The sequence below is a fragment of the Schistocerca gregaria genome, chromosome 5 (assembly GCF_023897955.1).
Source record: "Schistocerca gregaria isolate iqSchGreg1 chromosome 5, iqSchGreg1.2, whole genome shotgun sequence".
Classification (NCBI taxonomy): Eukaryota; Metazoa; Arthropoda; class Insecta; order Orthoptera; family Acrididae; genus Schistocerca; species Schistocerca gregaria.
In genome coordinates this window covers 644,531,807-644,550,667 of record NC_064924.1, presented here as the reverse complement: position 1 = coordinate 644,550,667, position 18,861 = coordinate 644,531,807, and the positions used below count along the sequence as shown (strand labels likewise).

General features: G+C 44.0%; 1 protein-coding gene across 1 annotated transcript in view; it reads right to left on the bottom strand.

The window, feature by feature from the left end:
- Positions 1-18,861, bottom strand: part of LOC126272467 (neuronal acetylcholine receptor subunit alpha-10-like) — a 172,503-nt gene that overhangs the window by 81,021 nt on the left and 72,621 nt on the right. The window contains exon 4 of the mRNA XM_049975345.1: positions 13,862-13,971. Coding sequence (XP_049831302.1) covers positions 13,862-13,971 — 110 coding nt within the window. The remainder of the gene's footprint in view (positions 1-13,861; positions 13,972-18,861) is intronic.

Genomic DNA, 18,861 nt, shown 5'->3' with positions numbered 1-18,861 from the left:
GATGATCTCTTCAGTCCACACTACACATAAAAAAATGGAGTCTGCAGAGGCTCCCTAATACCGCATATACTGAAGAAGTCCGCTAGATGGTACTGCTAGGATTTTGTAATGCTATGTAATCTAAATAGTAATCTGACATGGAGGTATCGTTTTTATAAAAACTCGGAAGAATCCATTGTAATCGTTACTGTGCAATTGTAAATTTTTTTGATTATATATCGTAAACGGTTCTTTGTGGAACAGAGAGAGAATCGGTTTAAATGTGATGGGGCTGTTTAAAGTACTGAAACGAATGTTTGTCCAGCACATTTTCACTTCCAAACACATAACTTGGAAATCTCGCCTACAACAGTACGAACACCACCGACTATTTGTTATTAGAAGAGAAATCTGTCAGTTGGTGCTGATAGATTTAAAGGACTCAGTATTCTTTTTCGTTTTATATATCTACCGCGATCTTTCCCTAAAAATGTTTTAAGAGTTTCAGTAATAATTATTTCAATGATTTGTCCTTGAAATAACACTTTACGTTCATTTATTGTTGTTGTTGTTGTGGTCTTCAGTCCTGAGATGCAGCTCTCCAGCTACTCTATCCTGTGCAAGCTTCTTCATCTACCAGTACCTAATGCAACCTACATCCTTCTGAATCCGCTTAGTGTATTCATCTCTTGATCTCCCTCTACGATTTTTACCCTCCACACTGCCCTCCAATACAAAATTGGTGATCCCTTGATGCTCAGAACATATCCTACCAATCGATCCCTTCTTCTGGTCAAGTTGTGCCCCAATCCTATTCAATACTTCCTCATTAGTTATGTGATCTACCCATCTAATCTTCAGCATTCTTCTGTAGCACCACATTTCGAAAGCTTCTATTCTCTTCTTGTCCAAACTATTTATCGCCCATGTTTCACTTCCATACATAGCTACACTCCACACAAATACTTTCAGAAATGACTTCCTGACACTTAAATCTATATTCGATGTTAACAAATTTTCTTCTTCAGAAACTCTTTCCTTCCCATTGCCAGTCTACATTTTATATCCTCTCTACTTCGACCATCGTCAGTTATTTTGCTCCCCAAATAGCAAAACTCCTTTACTACTTTAAGTGTCTCATTTCCTAATCTAATGCCCTCAGCAGCACCAGACTTAATTCGACTACATTCCATTATCGCCGTTTTGCTTTTGTTGATGTTCATCTTATATCCTTCTTTCAAGACACTATCCATTCCATTCAACTGCTCTTCCAAGTCCTTTGCTGTCTCTGACAGAATTACGATGTCATCGGCGAACCTCAAAGTTCTTAATTCTTCTCCATGGATTTTTATACTTACCCCGAATTTTTCTTTTGTTTCCGTTACTGCTTGGTCAATATATAGATTGAATAACATCGGGGAGAGGCTACAACCCTGTCTTACTCCCTTCCCAATAACTGCTTCCCTTTCATATCCCTCGACTCTTACAACTGCCATCTGGTTTCTGTACAAATTGTAAATAGCCTTTCGCTCCCTGTATTTTACCCCTGCCACCTTTAGAATTTGAAAGAGAGTATTCCAGTCAACATTGTCAAAAGCTTTTTCTAAGTCTACAAATGCTAGAAACGTAGGTTTGCCTTTCCTTAATCTTTCTTCTAAGATAAGTCGTAAGGTCAGTATTGCCTCACTTGTTCCAACATTTCTACGGAATCGAAACTGATGTTCCCCGAGGTCGACTTCTACTAGTTTTTTCATTCGTCTGTAAAGAATTTGTGTTAGTATTTTGCAGCTGTGACTTATTAAACAGATTGTTCGGTAATTTACACATCTGTCAACACCCGCTTTCTTTGGGATTGGAATTATTATATTCTTCTTGAAGTCTGCGGGTATTTCGCCTGTTTCATACATCTTGTTCACCAGATGGTAGAGTTTTGTCAGGACTGGCTCTCCCAAGGCCGTCAGTAGTTCCAATGGAATATTGTCTACTCCGGGGGCCTTGTTTCGATTCAGGTCTTTCAGTGCTCTGTTAAACTCTACACGCAGTATCGTATCACCCATTTCATCTTCATCCACATCCTCTTCCAATTCCATAATATTGTCCTCAAGTACTTCGCCCTTGTATAGACCCTCTATATACTCCTTCCACCTTTCTGCTTTCGCTTCTTTGCTTAGAATTGGGTTTCCATCTGAGCTCTTGATGTTCATACAAGTGGTTCCCTTATCTCCAAAGGTCTCTCTAATTTTCCTGTAGGCAGTATCTATCTTACCCCTAGTGAGATAAGCCTCTACATCCTTACATTTGTCCTCTAGCCATCCCTGCTTAGCCATTGTGCACTTCCTGTCGATCTCATTTTTGAGACGTTTGTATTCCTTTTTGCCTGTTTCATTTACTGCATTTTTATATTTTCTCCTTTCATCAATTAAATTCAATGTTTCTTCTGTTACCCAAGGATTTCTACTAGCCCTCGTCTTTTTACCTGCTTGATTATCTGGTGCCTTCACTACTTCATCCCTCAAAGCTACCCATTCTTCTTCTACTGTATTTGTTTCCCCCATTCCTGTCAATTGTTCCCTTACGATCTCCCTGAATCTCTGTTCAACCTCTGGATCTTTCAGTTTATCCAGGTCATATCTCCTTAAGTTCCCTCCTTTTTGCAGTTTCTTCAGTTTTAATCTACAGGTCATAACCAATAAATTGTGGTCAGAGTCCACATCTGCCCCTGGAAATGTTTCTTCAGTTTTAATCTACAGGTCATAACCAATAGATTGTGGTCAGAGTCCACATCTGCCCCTGGTTCCTAAATCTCTGTCTTACCATTATATAATCTATCAGATACCTTTTAGTATCTCCAGGGTTCTTCCATGTATACAACCTTATTTCATGTTTCTTAAACCAAGTGTTAGCTATGATTAAGTTGTGCTCTGTGCAAAATTCTACCAGTCGGGTTCCTCTTTCATTTCTTCCCCCCAATCCATATTCACCTACTATGTTTCCTCCTCTCCCTTTTCCTACTGCCGAATTCCAGTCACCCATGACAATTAAATTTTCATTACCCTTTACTATCTGAATAATTTCTGTTATTTCATCATACATTTCTTCAATTTCTTCGTCATCTGCAGAGCTAGTTGGCATATAAACTTGTACTACTGTAGTAGGTGTGGGCTTCGTATCTATCTTGGCCACAATAATGCGTTCACTATGCTGTTTGTAGTAGCTTACCCGCATTCCTATTTTCCTATTCATTATTAAACCTACTCCTGCATTACCCCTATTTGATTTTGTGTTTATAACTCTGTAGTCACCTGACCAGAAGTCTTGTTCCTCCTGCCACCGAACTTCACTAATTCCCACTATATCTAACTTTAACCTATCCATTTCCCTTTTTAAATTTTCTAACCTACCCGCCCGATTAAGGGATCTGACATTCCACGCTCCGGAATATTTTACCCTAGAGGACGCCATCATCATTTAATCATACAGTAAAGCTGCATGCTCTCGGGAAAAATTACGGCCGTAGTTTCCCCTTGCTTGCAGCCGTTCGCAGTACCAGCACAGCAAGGCCGTTTTGGTTAATGTTGCAAGGCCAGATCAGTCAATCATCCAGACTGTTGCCCCTGCAACTAGTGAAAAGGCTGCTGCCCCTCTTCAGGAACCACACGTTTGTCTGGCCTCTCAACAGATACCCCTCCGTTGTGGTTGCACCTACGGTACGGCTATCTGTATCGCTGAGGCACGCAAGCCTCCCCACCAACGGCAAGGTCCATGGTTCATTGGGGGAGTAGGTTATCAGTTAGCTATGGAAATAATTATCTGAAGGGTCCTGGGGAAAAAGATGAAAGATTATTCAAATCTGTAACTCGTATGGGAAGCTGATACATGTTCCAGGTGGAGAAAACATGCGTGGGGTGGAAAATATGGGTAGTTCAGAGCACAAACTTGCAAGTAAATCATGTGGATTTGGACTGAATACCGTGTTGCAGGCTGACGCGGAACAACGTGTAGTAAATTTAAAGATTATGAAAATTCTTTAAATGTCAAGGATTTCTGTTTAAAAGATTGTGAGAGCGGTAAATTCAGTCAGACAGCATACAGTGGATGACGTGATATCAGAAAGGCCAGCCGCTGTAGCCGAGCGGTTCTAGGCGCTTGAGTCCGGAACTGCACTACTGCTACGGTCGCAGGTTGGAATCCTGCCTCGGGCATGGATGTGTGTGATATTCTTAGGTTAATTAGGTTTAGTTAGTTCTAAATCTAGGGGACTGATAACCTCAGATGTTAAGTCCCGAAGTGCTTAGAGCCATTTGAACCAAATCAGAAAGATAATGACGTGCTACAGAGTACGCAAATGATAATAGACGATATAAATGCAAGCAGTCACGAATATTGTGTACGCGAAAAGTTGATGAAACTAAATTTACAAGTATTGAAGGGGAAGGAAAAGTTGTAAATGAGATTGAAAAGGAAGGGTGGCATTGACAGGAACGTGCTGCTTGGTCACAAAAGCCGAATCTGACATATTGCTGTTGTGAAGAGGGAATAATGTGAATCATCCTTGTTAGCAAAGATGGTGTGACAAGTCATTAACATGATATAAATCGTCTAATGGAGGATAGAAGTATTACTCTTGTAGAGGTGGAGAGTTCCAAGGAAAATAAGTTCATAAGCGTTTGACGGTAATTTAGAAATTAAGACTCCAGGATCCAGAAATACAAAGCGAAAATGACTCGACAAATATGGCGTATTGGGAATATTTACACAGCTGTAAAAATTTTGTAAATTTGTGGTAATATTTTAGGTAATTGGTTCCTAAGCTTACACACTACTTAATCTAACTTAAACTAACTTAGCTATGGACAATACACACACCCATGCCCGAGGGAGGACTCGAACCTCCGACGGGGGTGCGGCGTGGACCGCGCGGCTATCCCGCGCGGCTTTCACAATTAAATTGGTAGAAGGAGAACATACACCTATTTCATAAATTATTGATAATAATCATAGAAATTTAGTTGTGTGGAGAACATTCACGAAACATAGTTCTCTGCCGAAGAAGCTGTGTAGGATCTGTGTGGCCTAGGAAAATTCAACTGGGTTAATGAGGAAAGCAGTAGAATCAGGTAGCAATAAAAGGAAAAAGTGGGTAACATTAACCATTATGAGTTTGAATCCGTTCACAATGACTTCTTAGGGAATTCTAACAGTTAAGGTTAACATAAAGGCCATAAATTTCTCTTAACAATAGAAATAACCAAAACTGGCAAATTCCCTTGGTATTTTCGCGGTACAATATATATTTGTTAAATCAGTCAACTATGTGGTTAAGGCTAGAGCATGAAAGTGTTATGTTCAGGGCGCTTCGAATAGACATGTAACGCCACCCTCCCCCAATCTTCAATGAGGCTATGAATAAGACATAAGACAGGGTGAGTATAGTGTGAGTAATTTGCAGTCAATTTTAAGAAAAGACCTATCTCTTGAACTATGTGTTGTACAACGATATACACCACGAAGAGTCTCTACATTTGGTACCGAGGTTGCGTAGACAAGAGCTTTCAAATGCCCCCATAAATGAAAGTCAAGAGGGTTGAGGTCAGGAGAGCGTGAAGGTCATGGAATTGGTCCGCCTCTATCAATTCATCGGTCACCGAATCTGTTGTTAAGAAGCGTACGAACACTTCCACTCAAATGTGCAGGAGCTCCATCGTGCATGAACCACATGTTGTGTCGTGCGTGTAATGACACATGTTCTAGCAGTACAGGTAGAGTATCCCGTATGAAATCATGATAACGTGCTCCATTGAGCGTAGGTGGAAGAACATGGGGCCCAATCAAGACATCACCAACAATGCCTGCCCAAACGTTCACAGAAAATCTGTGTTGATGACGTGACTGCACAATTGCGTGCGGATTCTCGACAGCCCACACATGTTGATTGTGAAAATTTACAGTTTGATTACGTTCGAAGCCTCATCCGTAAAGAGAACATCTGCACTGAAATGAGGATTGACACATTGTTGGAAGAACCATTCGCAGAAGTGTATCCGTGGAGGCCTATCTGCTGCTGATAGTGCCTGCACACGCTGTACATGGTACGGAAACAACTGGTTCTCCCGTAGCACTCTCCATACACTGACGTGGTCAACGTTACCTTGTACAACAGCAACTTCTCTGACGCTGACATTAGGGTTATCGTCAACTGCACGAAGAATTGCCTCGTCCATTGCAGGTGTCCTTGTCGTTCTAGGTCTTCCCCAGTCGCGAGTCATAGGCTGGAATGTTCCGTGCCCCCTAAGCCGGCGATCAATTGCTTCGAACGTCTTCCTGTCGGGACACCTACGTTCTGGAAATCTGTCTCGATACAAACGTACCGTGCCACGGCTATTGCCCCGTGCTAGTCCATACATCAAATGCGCATCTACCAACTCCGCATTTGTAAACATTGCACTGGGTGCAAAACCACGATCGTGATGAACACTAACCTGTTGATGCTACGTATTTATGTGCTAGATGCTAGTGCTGTAGAGCAATGAGTCGCATTTTAACACAAGCACCGAAGTCAACATTACCTTCCTTCAATTGGGCCAACTGGCGGTGAATCGAGGAAGTACAGTACATAATGACCAAATTAAATGAGCTCTAACATGGAAATTAAGCGTTTCCGGATACATATCCACGTAACATCTTTTCTTTATTTGTGTGTGAGGAATGTTTCCTGAAAGTTTGGCCCTTCCTTTTTGTAGCACCCTGTAATTTTGTTTGTATATTTGGTGACAAACACTGAAGAGCCAAGGAAACTGGTACAACTGTCTAATATCATGTAGGGCGCCCGAGAGCACGCAGAAGTGCCGCAGCACAACGTGGCATGGACTCGACTATGTCTGAAGTAGTGCTGGAGGGAGCTGAAACCATGAATCCTGCAGAACTATCAATAAATTCGTAAGAGTATGAGGGAGTGGAGATCTTTTCGGAGCAGCAACTCAGATAGTCTCGATAACGTTCATGTTTGGGGAGTTTGGTGGCCAGCGGAAGTGTTCAAACTCAGAAGAGTATTCCTGGAGCCACTCTGTAGCAATTCTGGACGTGTGGGGTGTCGCATTGTCCTCCTGGATTAGCCCAAGTCTGTCGGAATGGACAGTGGACGTGAAGGAGTGCAGGTGATCAGACAGGATGCTTGAGTACGTGTCACATGTCAATGTCTTATCTAGAAGTATCATGAGTCCCATATCACCACAACTGCACACGCCCCACACCATTACAGAGCTTCCACCAGCTTGAACAGTCTCCTGCTAACATGCAGGTTCCATGGACTCATGAGGTTGTCTCCACACCCACACACGACCATCCGCTCGATACAATTTGAAACGAGACTCGTCCGACCAGGCAACATCTTCCTTCAGCCACATATAAACCCAAGTGCTTTTTTTAGGTATTTGGATAATACATTTGTCATCTGGCCCCATGGTAGAAGTTAGATGAGTTCCTGCTACATCTGAACTCTTGCCATCCAAACATTCAGTTCACAATGGAAATGGAGAAGGATGGACTAGTTCCGTTCTTGGATGTTCTGGTGAAGAGAAAGGCAGATGGCACATTTGGACACAGTGTGTACCGCAAACCTATGCATACTGACTTATACCTACAAGCCAGCAGTTGCCACCATCTGGCACAGAAGAATGGAGTGCTCAAAACACTGGTCCACAGAGCACCAACTCTGTCAGATCCTGATAGTCTGGCCACAGAAATAGAATACTTATAATCAGTGTTCAGGAGGACAGGGTACTCCTCTAGAGATATCCAGAAGCACTTCAACCTGCCAACCGGCCAAAGGATCCAGAAGAAGAACCAGAAGAGGCAAAGAAGATTGCATACCTGCCATACGCCGGACCTATCTCTGCCAAGATCAGCAGGATTTTCCACAAATATGACATCCAGAAATATTGCCCAACCACCAAAATTGGGGCTATGCTGGGGAATGTAAAAGAAGACCTGGTCCTACGCAAGCCAGGTATTTACAACATACCATGCCAGTGTTAGATGTCATGCATTGGCCAGACAACCAGAACTGTGGACATCAGGTGTAAAGAACACCAGAGACATACCAGACTCAGGCAGGCAACTAAATCAGCCATAGCAGAGCATTGTCTGGAACTTGGTCATTCAATGGATTACAATGACACCAAGATTGTGACACAGACCTCAAGATTTTGGGACAGTGTCATTAAAGAAGCCATTGAGATTAAGGTCACAGACAATCTAATCAACCGTGACTCGGGATACCAAATCAGCACTGCCTGGAATCCAGCGCTTGAGCTTGTGAAAACTCAGCGCAGGACACTTCGGCGTTCTGCAAGAAATAGAAGTGGAGACCGAGGGAACAGCCGTGAGACAAGGTGTCGGACATTGGAGACCAAATCTGACACACCCCAGATCATGAACTCGGCTTCAGAAGACGGCCAGGCCGGGCGCGGACGGCGGAGGGAACACCGGCCACCAGAGAGGGACAATGTAGCCGCGTCTGGCGGGCGCGGGCCTCAGATGGAACACACGACGCGGCGCGGACCGATTAGGGAGCGCCCAGCAGGAAACAGACGTGGAAATCATAGTAACAGTCATGAGATAGAGGACCCAACATATCATATTGGGTCTGACACACCTCAGATGACAACCACAACCGTTGAGGACGGCCAAAACGGGCGCCGACGGCAGTCGGAACATCCGCGGCTGGAGGGGTCCGTTGAAGCCGAGTCTGGCGCGCGCGGACCACAGATGGAACACTCGACTCGACGCGGGCCGATTATGGAACGCCCAACTCCTCCCAGGCATAAATACTGGACTCGATAAACCCAAGGACCAGTCTCAGGTAGCACCTGAAGAAGACAGCGAGGCACACTGTTGAAATATCGTGCGACAACGACGCGAACATCCGGTTGGATTCCCTAATATCGAAGATGTCAACAGATCGCCGGGAAAGCATGAAGAATTACATGTTTCTGGTCATCAACAGGCCAATGTCGGTGTTGACGGGCCCAGGTGAGGCGTAAGGCTTTGTGTCGTACGGTCACCAAGGGCACACGAGCAGGCCTTCGGTTCCGATAGTCCATATCGGTGGCGTTTCGTCGAATGGTTCCCATGCTGACACTTGTTGATGGCCCAGCATTGAAATTTGCGGAAGGGCTGCACCTCTGTCACGTTGAACGATTCACTTCAGTCGTCGTTGGTCCCGTTATAGCAGGATCTTTTTCCGGCGGCAGCGATGTCGGATATTTGATGTTTTACCGGACTCCTGATATTCACGGTACACTCGTGAAATGGTCGTACGCGAAAATCCGAACTTCATCACTACATCGGAGACGATGTGTCCCATCGCTCGTTCGCCGACTATAACACCACGTTCAAACTCACGTAAGTCTTGATAACCTGCCATTGTCTTAGCAGTGATCGATCTAACAACTCCGCCAGACGCTCGTTACTTACATAGGCGTTGTCGACCCCGAAGCGCAATATTCTGCCTGTTTACATATCTCTGCATTTGAATATGTTTGCCTATACCAGTAACTTTTTATTTTTTATTTTTTTGGCTCTTCCGGATACTGTGAGTGAAATGTGTTGCGAATAGAATTAGTGGTTTTTTTTGTAGTGCTTGCAAACTGCGTTCTCAATTATTTGCAGGCTGTATTCCAGTCTCTCTTTTCCTCTAGAGTTTTTTCCCTCTACGGCACCCACTAGTACCGTGGAAGTCGATCCCTTACGTTTAAACAAATGTCCTTGCTTCCTATTCCATCTCCTTGTCAGTGTTCTCCACATGTTCCTTTCCTCTCCCATTCTGCGCACAACTTCTCATTCCTTACCTTTTTATTCCAACTAATTTTCAACATTCGTCTATAGCACCACATCTCAAATGATTCGATTCTCTTCTGTTCCGGTTTTCCCTCAATTCATGTTTCACTACCATACAAAGCTGTACTCCAGACGTACATCCCCAGAAATTTCTTCCTCAAATTAAGGCCGATATTTGATATTAGTAAACTTGGTCAGGAATGCCTTTTTTGCCATAGCGAGTCTGCTTTTGATGTTGCCTTGCTCCGTCCGTCATTGGTTATTTTACTGCCTATGTAGCATTATTCCTTAACTTCATCTCCTTCGTGACCATCAATCCCCATGTTAAGTATCTCGCTGTTCTCATTTCTACTTCTTCTCATTACCTCCGTCTTTCTTCGATTTACTCTCAGTGCATAATCTGTACTCATTAGATTGTTCACTACGTTCAGCAGATCATGTAATTCTTCTTCACTTTCACACAAAATAGCAATGTCATCAGCGAATCGTATCACCGATATCCTTTCACCTTGAATTTTACACTACTGGCCATGTGTACTGGTTGCGTGTGGCAACAAATTTATCTTTCAGATACTTCTATGCAAATTTTCTCTTCTGCTTAATGCACTGTTAAAGCTACACTGATGACTTATGCTTTAAAAAACGCACGGAGTACCCATTTGACAGTACCTGTATGTTACACTACTGGCCATTAAAACTGCTACACCACGAAGATGACGTACTACAGACGCGAACTTAACCGACAGGAAGAAGATGCTGTGATATGCAAATGATTAGCTTTTCAAAGCATTCACACAAGGTTGGCGCCGGTGACGACACCTACAACGTGCTGACATGAGGAAAGTTTCCAACCGATTTCTCATACACAAACAGCAGCTGACCGGCGTTGCCTGGTGAAACCTTGTGATGTCTCGTGTAAGGAGGAGAAATGCGTACCATGACGTTTCCGACTTTGATAAAGGTCGAATTGAAGCCTATAACGATTGCGGTTTATCGTATTGCGACATTGCTGCTCGCGTTGTTCAGGATCCAATGACTGTTAGCAGAATATGTAATCGGTGGGTTCAGGAGGGTAATACGGAACGCCGTGCTGCATCCCAACGGCCTCGTATCACTAGCAGTCGAGATGACAGGCATCTTATCCGCATGGCTGTAACGGATCGTGCAGCCACGTCCCGATCCCTGCGTCAAGACAACAACCATCTGCACGAACAGTTCGACGACATTTGCAGCAGCTCGGGGACCACGGCTGCGCTTACCCTTGACGCTGGATCACAGACAGGAGCGCCTGCGATGGTGTACTCAACGACGAACCTGGGTGCACGAATGGCAAAACGTCATTTTTTCGGATGAATCCAGGTTCTGTTTACTGCATCATGATGGTCGCATCCGTGTTTGGCGACATCGCGGTGATCGCATATTGGAAGCGTGTATTCGTTATCGTCGTACTTGCGTATCACTCGTCGTGGTGGTATGGGGTGCCATTGGTTACACGTCTCGGTCAACTCTTGTTCGCATTGACGGCACTTTGAACAGTGGACGTTACATTTCAGATGTGTTACGACCCGTGGCTCTACCCTTCATTCGATCCTGCGAAACCCTTCATTTCAGCAGGATAATGCACGACCGCATGTTTCAGGTCCTGTACGGGCTTTCCTGGATACAGAAGATATTCGAATGCTGCCCTGGCCAGCACATTCTCCAGATCTCTGACCAACTCAAAACGTCTGGTCAATGGTGGCCAAGCAACTGGCTGTCACAATACGCCAGTCACTACTCTTGATGAACTGTGGTATCGTGTTGAAGCTGCATGGGCAGCTGTACCTGTACACGCCATCCAAGTTCTGTTTGACTCAATGCCCAGGTGTATCAAGGCCGTTATTACGGCCAGAGGTGGTTGTTCTGGGTACTGATTTCTCTGGATCAATCCACCCAAATTGCGTGAAAATGTAATCACATGTCAGTTCTAGCATAATGTATTTTTCCAATGAATACCCGTTTATCATTTGCATTTATTCTTGGTGTAGCAATTTTAATGAACAGTAGTGTAATTCCACTACTAAACCTTTCTTCATCGACGTACAGATTGAACACTAGGGGCGAAAGGCTACATCCTTGTTTTACACCCTTTTTAATACGAGCGCTTTGTTCTTGATAGTCCACTCTTATTATGCCCTCTTGGCTGTTGTACGCCGCGTGGGGTTAACCGAGCGGCCTGAGGCGCTGCAGTCATGGACTGTGCGGCTGGTCCCGGTAGAGGTTCGAGTCCCCCCTCGGGCATGGGCGTGTTTGTTTGTCCTTAGGATAATTTAGGTTAAGTAGTGTGTAAGCTTAGGGACTGATGACCTCAGCAGTTAAGTCACATAAGATTTCACACTCATTTGAACATTTTTTGTCTATTGTTCATATCGTATATGAGCCGTCTCTCCCTATAGCTTACCCATACTTTTTTCAGAATTTCGAACATCTTGCACCATTTCACATTGTCGAACGCTTTTTACAGGTCGACAAATCTTATGAACGTGTCTTGATTTTTCTTTAGTCTTGTTTTGATTATCAACCGCAACGTTAGAATTACCTCCCTGGTGCCTTTATCTTTCCTAAAGGCAAACTAATCGTCATCTAGCCCATCCTCAATTTTCTTTTCCATTCTTCTGTATATTATTCTTGTAAACAACTTGGATGCATGAGCTGTTAAGCTGTTTGTGCGGTAAATCTCGCACTTGTCAGCTCTTGCAGTCTTCGGAACTGTGAGGTGTGGATGATGCTTTTCCGGAAGTCAGATGGTATGTCGCCAGACTCATATATTCTACACACCAACGTGAATAGTCGTTTTGTTGCCACTTCCCCCAATGATAGTAGAAATTCTGATGGAATGTTATCTATCCCTTCTGCCTTATTTGATCGTAAGTCCTCCAAAGCTCTTTCAAATTCTGATTCTAATACTGGATCCCAATCTCCTCTAAATCGACTCTTGTTCTTCTATATCCCCCTCATCGAGGCTTTCAGTGTGGACTCTTAATGTTAGCACCCTTGCTTTTAAAGTTCAATTAAAACATCATGCCTGATGCTGAAGTTTTACTGCATAAACGGCGAGAATGTAGCAATCGTTGAAGTTTTTTTCCTGTTATTATTTTGTAAGCTTTGTCATCAATAAAGGGTTTCCAGAATGTTTGAAATTATTTGTAGAGTCTGTTGGAAGTCGCTAAGCGCTCTCTTTTCAAATACCGGATGATTTGCGCACCTTGAGCTTCACTGTCTGAAGACATATAAACAGTCTCTGACTTCAGTACTTATTATTTTAAAAGTTTAACATAAAGGAGATCCCTTATCATTTAGCTACAATATACCAGCTCAGCGCAACTGGAAGCAGTTAATTCAATAAATTATCTGGGAGTAGGCATTAGGAGTGACTTAAAATGGAATGATCATATGAAGTTGATCGTCGGTAAAGCTGATGCCAGACTGAGATTCATTGGAAGAATCCTAAGGAAATGCAATCCGAAAACAAAGGAAGTAGGTTACAGTACACTTGTTCGCCCACTGCTTGGCTCTTAATGAGTATATTACGACAACATTTGAAATTTTTGAATTTGATGAATAAAATGTGCAACTGGGACTGGGTGAACGCGTAAAAACACATCCATATTAACCAACGATTAATGTTTTTTAATGTATCATTGGATGCAGAAATGATCAGTCACAGTGGCGGCGTATTTTTTACTTGCAGATCTCATAACTGGAAGAAGCTATAACGCGTTGATGTTGATATTACTCGGTAGTCGAATGTCAGCAAAACTATTCTCAAAGTGTATTAGACGACAAATGTGTTGAATAAATTAACGTGAAATTAAAACTGAACGAAACATTTTCTTAACTCAAACAGCAGCCTGAGGAGTATGCAGTTGCATAATCTATGCTGTTGGGGTGTTTTCAACATAAATGACACTATCAATATCATTTCTGAAAACAGACAATTTTGTAGACATTATCTTTTGATTTACATTGCTAGCAGTCAGTAGAACTGTGTAATGATGTAACTCACTGGTCAGTCACAATGAAGGAAGGTGTCCATATTTCGTCGGGTGTTGGCCTCACATCCTGGATGCCATCATACACGTTAGGATCCCACGGAAGGTAATCATCATTCCAGTCCTGTAAAATACGACAGATTGTGATACATTCTGTTTCACTGCCGTAATATGTCAGTAAATGATAATGTATGCATATTATACCTTCTTTCCACGAAATATTTTATATGGTGAACGCCCGCAACTTTAAAGGGAAAGGCCTCAGATGTAGCCGACAGATTCGACTTATATGTTGGGGATAGTTTGCGTAAAACCTAAAGTGAAAGATTAAGATATTTTGGGTCAATCACCCCAGTTTATGTGAAAAACAACCCAAAAATTGCTTGGTTTTATTGGTAATTGAAAACGGAGCATTCTTCCTCGTGATATATGGGGTCCACAAACGCATATTGTCGTAGAAATTAAGGAAAGAAATTTTTGCGACTTCTGCCTATATAACTGTAAAGCAACCACTGTTTACAGAATGCAATTTTCACTCTGCAGCGGAGTGTGCGCTGATATGAAACTTCCTGGCAGATTGAAACTGTGTGCCGGACCGAGACTCGAACTCGTGACCTTTGCCTTTCGCGGGCAAGTGCTCTACCAACTGAGCTACCCAAGCACGACTCACGCCCCGTCCTCACAACTTCACTTCTGCCAGTACCTAGTCTCCTACCTTCCAAACTTTACAGAAGCTCTCCTGCGAACCTTGCAGAATTAGCACTCCTGAAAGAAAGGATATTGCGGAGACATGGCTTAGCCACACCCTTGGGGATGTTTCCAGAATGAGATTTTCACTCTACATCTACATCCATACTCCGCAAACCACCTGACGGTGTGTGGCTGAGGGTGCGCTGATATGAAACTTTCTGGCAGATTGAAACTGTGTGCCGGACCGAGACTCGAACTCACGACCTTTGCCTTTCACGGGCACGTTTGGAAGGTAGGAGACGAGGTACTGGCAGAAGTGAAGGTGTGAGGACGGGGCGTGAGTCGTGCTTGGGTAGCTCAGTTGGTAGAGCACCTGCCCGCGAAAACGCAAAGGTCCTGTGTTCGAGTCTCGGTCCGGCACACAGTTTTAATCGGCCAGGAAGTTTCAACTGCTGTTTGATGGAAGTGCTGGTGTGGCGATCAAAGCATCTGGCTGCAGAGCAGCGACACGTGTTCGATCCCAGAATACGTTCTGCAGATTTCTTCATTTGTATTTTTTTCCGTTTCGGATTTGGCGGAAATAGGGGGCTTGATAAGGTTCGGAGGCTTAATAAGGTAAGGATAATAATAAAGCGTGCAAATAAATTTAATTCTCCAGAATGAAATTCTCACTCTGCTGCGGAGCGTGCACTGATATGAATCTTCCTGGCAGATTAAACCGGTGTGCTGGACAGAGACTCGAACTCGGGACCTTTGCCTTTGGTAGGCAAGTATTCTATCGACTGAGCTACCCAAGCACATCTGACCAGATGTACATCCTCACAGATGTACTTCCAACAGTACATCGTCTCCTACGTACCAAACTTCCCAGAATCTATCCTGCGAAACATGTGCTCCTGGAAGAAGTTTAATTAAGTAAATATATGCTGCGGAATTAAAAGAATCGAAATTGGAAATCACATAATGATCGTAAAGCACAAACGGTCAACACTGATTAAAAATATCCCCATTGCTAAGAGGGCAATGCGATCTTCTAGTTCAGGAGTCTCCAAACTTTTTAGCCCGCGGGCCATGTTGATTCGTCCACGAAGTCATAAGAGCCAAGATCTACCCAGTGGGAAAAATAAAGGTGTTGTTGCTCTCCTTTCTATGGCCGTAGAAAATGACGGTGGCTCAAAACCATTAGTAGTGCATTGTATTATTCACCAACAGTCTTTGTGTGGAAAGCATTTAGATATGTCAGAAGTTTTAAAGCCAGTTATTTCAATTGTTAAATATATCAGCTCCCATGTACTCAGTCATCGCCAGTTCCGCAAGTTTCTTGAAGATCTTGAGGAAAGGGACTTGCCATATTATACTGCAGTGCGCTGGCTTAGCTGCGGTAAAGTTCTGACCCGTTTTTTTGAACTCCGAACAGTAACTGAAATTTTTTTGAACGAAAGGAATCGCCTTCTGGCTTAGTTACGGAACGGTTAGTGGTTATGTTTTATACAGACTTAACCAAACATATGAATGACCTTAATTTAAAATTGCTAAATTGAAAACCAGCCTCTGCTTGATTTATACACGCATGTTAAGTCCTTTCGACAAAAGAGAGATTTGTTTCAGTCTCAGGTGAACAAAATATGCATCACGCATTTTAATACATGCAAAACATTCAGTCAGCAAACTGAGATTTTGTTTCCTGTAACTTTCCTAATTGAAGTTTTGGGGGCTTTAAAAATTAATTTTGAATCACGTTTTTCAGATATAGATGCTAATTCAAGCGATATCAAGATATTTCAAAATCCCTTTGACGTCGATATACACTCCTGCAAATGGAAAAATGAACACATTGACACCGGTGTGTCAGACCCACCATACTTGCTCCGGACACTGAGAGAGGGCTGTACAAGCAATGATCACACGCACGGCACAGCGGACACACCAGGAACCGCGGTGTTGGCCGTCGAATGGCGCTAGCTGCACAGCATTTGTGCACCGCCGCCATCAGTGTCAGCCAGTTTGCCGTGGCATACGGAGCTCCATCGCAGTCTTTAACACTGGTAGCATGCCGCGACAGCGTGGACGTGAACCGTATGTGCAGTTGACGGACTTTGAGCGAGGGCGTATAGTGGGCATGCGGGAGGCCGGGTGGACGTACCGCTGAATTGCTCAACACGTGGGGCGTGAGGTCTCCACAGTACATCGATGTTGTCGCCAGTGGTCGGCGGAAGGTGCACGTGCCCGTCGACCTGGGACCGGACCGCAGCGACGCACGGATGCACGCCAAGACCGTAGGATCCTACGCAGTGCCGTAGGGGACCGCACCGCCACTTCCCAGCAAATTAGGGACACTGTTACTCCTGGGGTATCAGCGAGGACCATTCGCAACCGTCTCCATGAAGCTGGGCTACGGTCCCGCACACCGTTAGGCCGTCTTCCGCTCACGCCCCAACATCGTGCAGCCCGCCTCCAGTGGTGTCGCGACAGGTGTGAATGGAGGGACGAATGGAGACGTGTCGTCTTCAGCGATGAGAGTCGCTTCTGCCTTGGTGCCAATGATGGTCGTATGCGTGTTTGGCGCCGTGCAGGTGAGCGCCACAATCAGGACTGCATATGACCGAGGCACACAGGGCCAACACCCGGCATCATGGTGTGGGGAGCGATCTCCTACACTGGCCATACACCTCTGGTGATCGTCAAGGGGACACTGAATAGTGCACGGTACATCCAAACCGTCATCGAACCCATCGTTCTACCATTCCTAGACCGGCAAGGGAACTTGCTGTTCCAACATGACAATGCACGTCCGCATGTATCCCGTGCCACCCAACGTGCTCTAGAAAGTGTAAGTCAACTACCCTGGCCAGCAAGATCTCCGGATCTGTCCCCCATTGAGCATGTTTGGGACTGGATGAAGCGGTGTCTCACGCGGTTTGCACGTCCAGCACGAACGCTGGTCCAACTGAGGCGCCAGGTGGAAATGGCATGGCAAGCCGTTCCACAGGACTACATCCAGCATCTCTACGATCGTCTCCATGGGATAATAGCAGCCTGCATTGCTGCGAAAGGTGGATATACACTGTACTAGTGCCGACATTGTGCATGCTCTGTTGCCTGTGTCTATGTGCCTGTGGTTCTGTCAGTGTGATCATGTGATGTATCTGACCCCAGGAATGTGTCAATAAAGTTTCCCCTTCCTGGGACAATCAATTCACGGTATTCTTATTTCAATTTCCAGGACTGTAGAAGCGTTACCCGCAGAACTTCAGTTTGAAATTACTGATTTGCAATGTAGCAACTGTTTTAAAGAAAAACATTCAAAGTCAACATTACTGGAATTTTACAGGTATCTTCCATCCACAGTTTCCAAATTTGCCCGTGGCTTTTTTTCCGCTTTTGGCACTACTTATTTGTGTGAAATAACTTTCTCAAAAATGAAACATGCAAAAGGTATTTACAGATCAAAATTAAGTGATGAGCATTTTAAGTCGCCAATGATTATCTGTACCAGTGGACTTGATCTACAACTGGAGGTAATTATGAAAGGAAAGCTACAGCTACATTAAAGTCACTAATTATCACTAAGATGTTAAATTGCTTTACATGAATACTCTAACACTGTGAGTTTTCAAGATATAAATCAATGACAGTTACTTTTATACATCAATTACAACTAAAATATCCAATATCATTATGTACACCAGCTATAGTATTTTCTTTAAATTGCCTTTAAATAAAAATATTTTGAACGATTTACTTGCCATATGTATTTTACAACGTAATCAAAAGAAAGTGAAACTCGCTTAAGGAGCATCTTCCATAATGATTGATTACTAAGGATAGTCGCCGAAGTGGTATCCATTTGAAAGACTTACACCAGACTCGTGAGTAGAATAAAATGCAAAATGTTTTCGACAAACTAGTCTGTTAACCGTTCTTTTTTTCCTATCGCATGGAGAATGGTCTGTCTGTTTATTGTGTTTAACCATGATCTTCCGCTTTGTTATGATAGAGCTCCGACAATGTCGCGGTGTACTGGTCGCGATAGGCCTCGAAACTCAGTTGTTGGCAGTATTGGTACCACCTCAAATATCTGGCGGGCCGGATACCGGGGATGTCCGGCCAGATAACGCGGGACGGTTTGCCGGCTCTCGCGGGCTAGTTTCGGCCCGCGGGCCGTAGTTTGGAGGCCCCTGTTCTAGTTGGCTGATCTGTTCAGAGAAGGCATATCGGCCCATCAGCTTTGTTATGCTTTATGCGGAATAATCTTACGGTGATTATGAAAAGGGGTGAACGGAGCCTTCAGTTTAACCACAAGTGAAGCCATATGTATAATCCT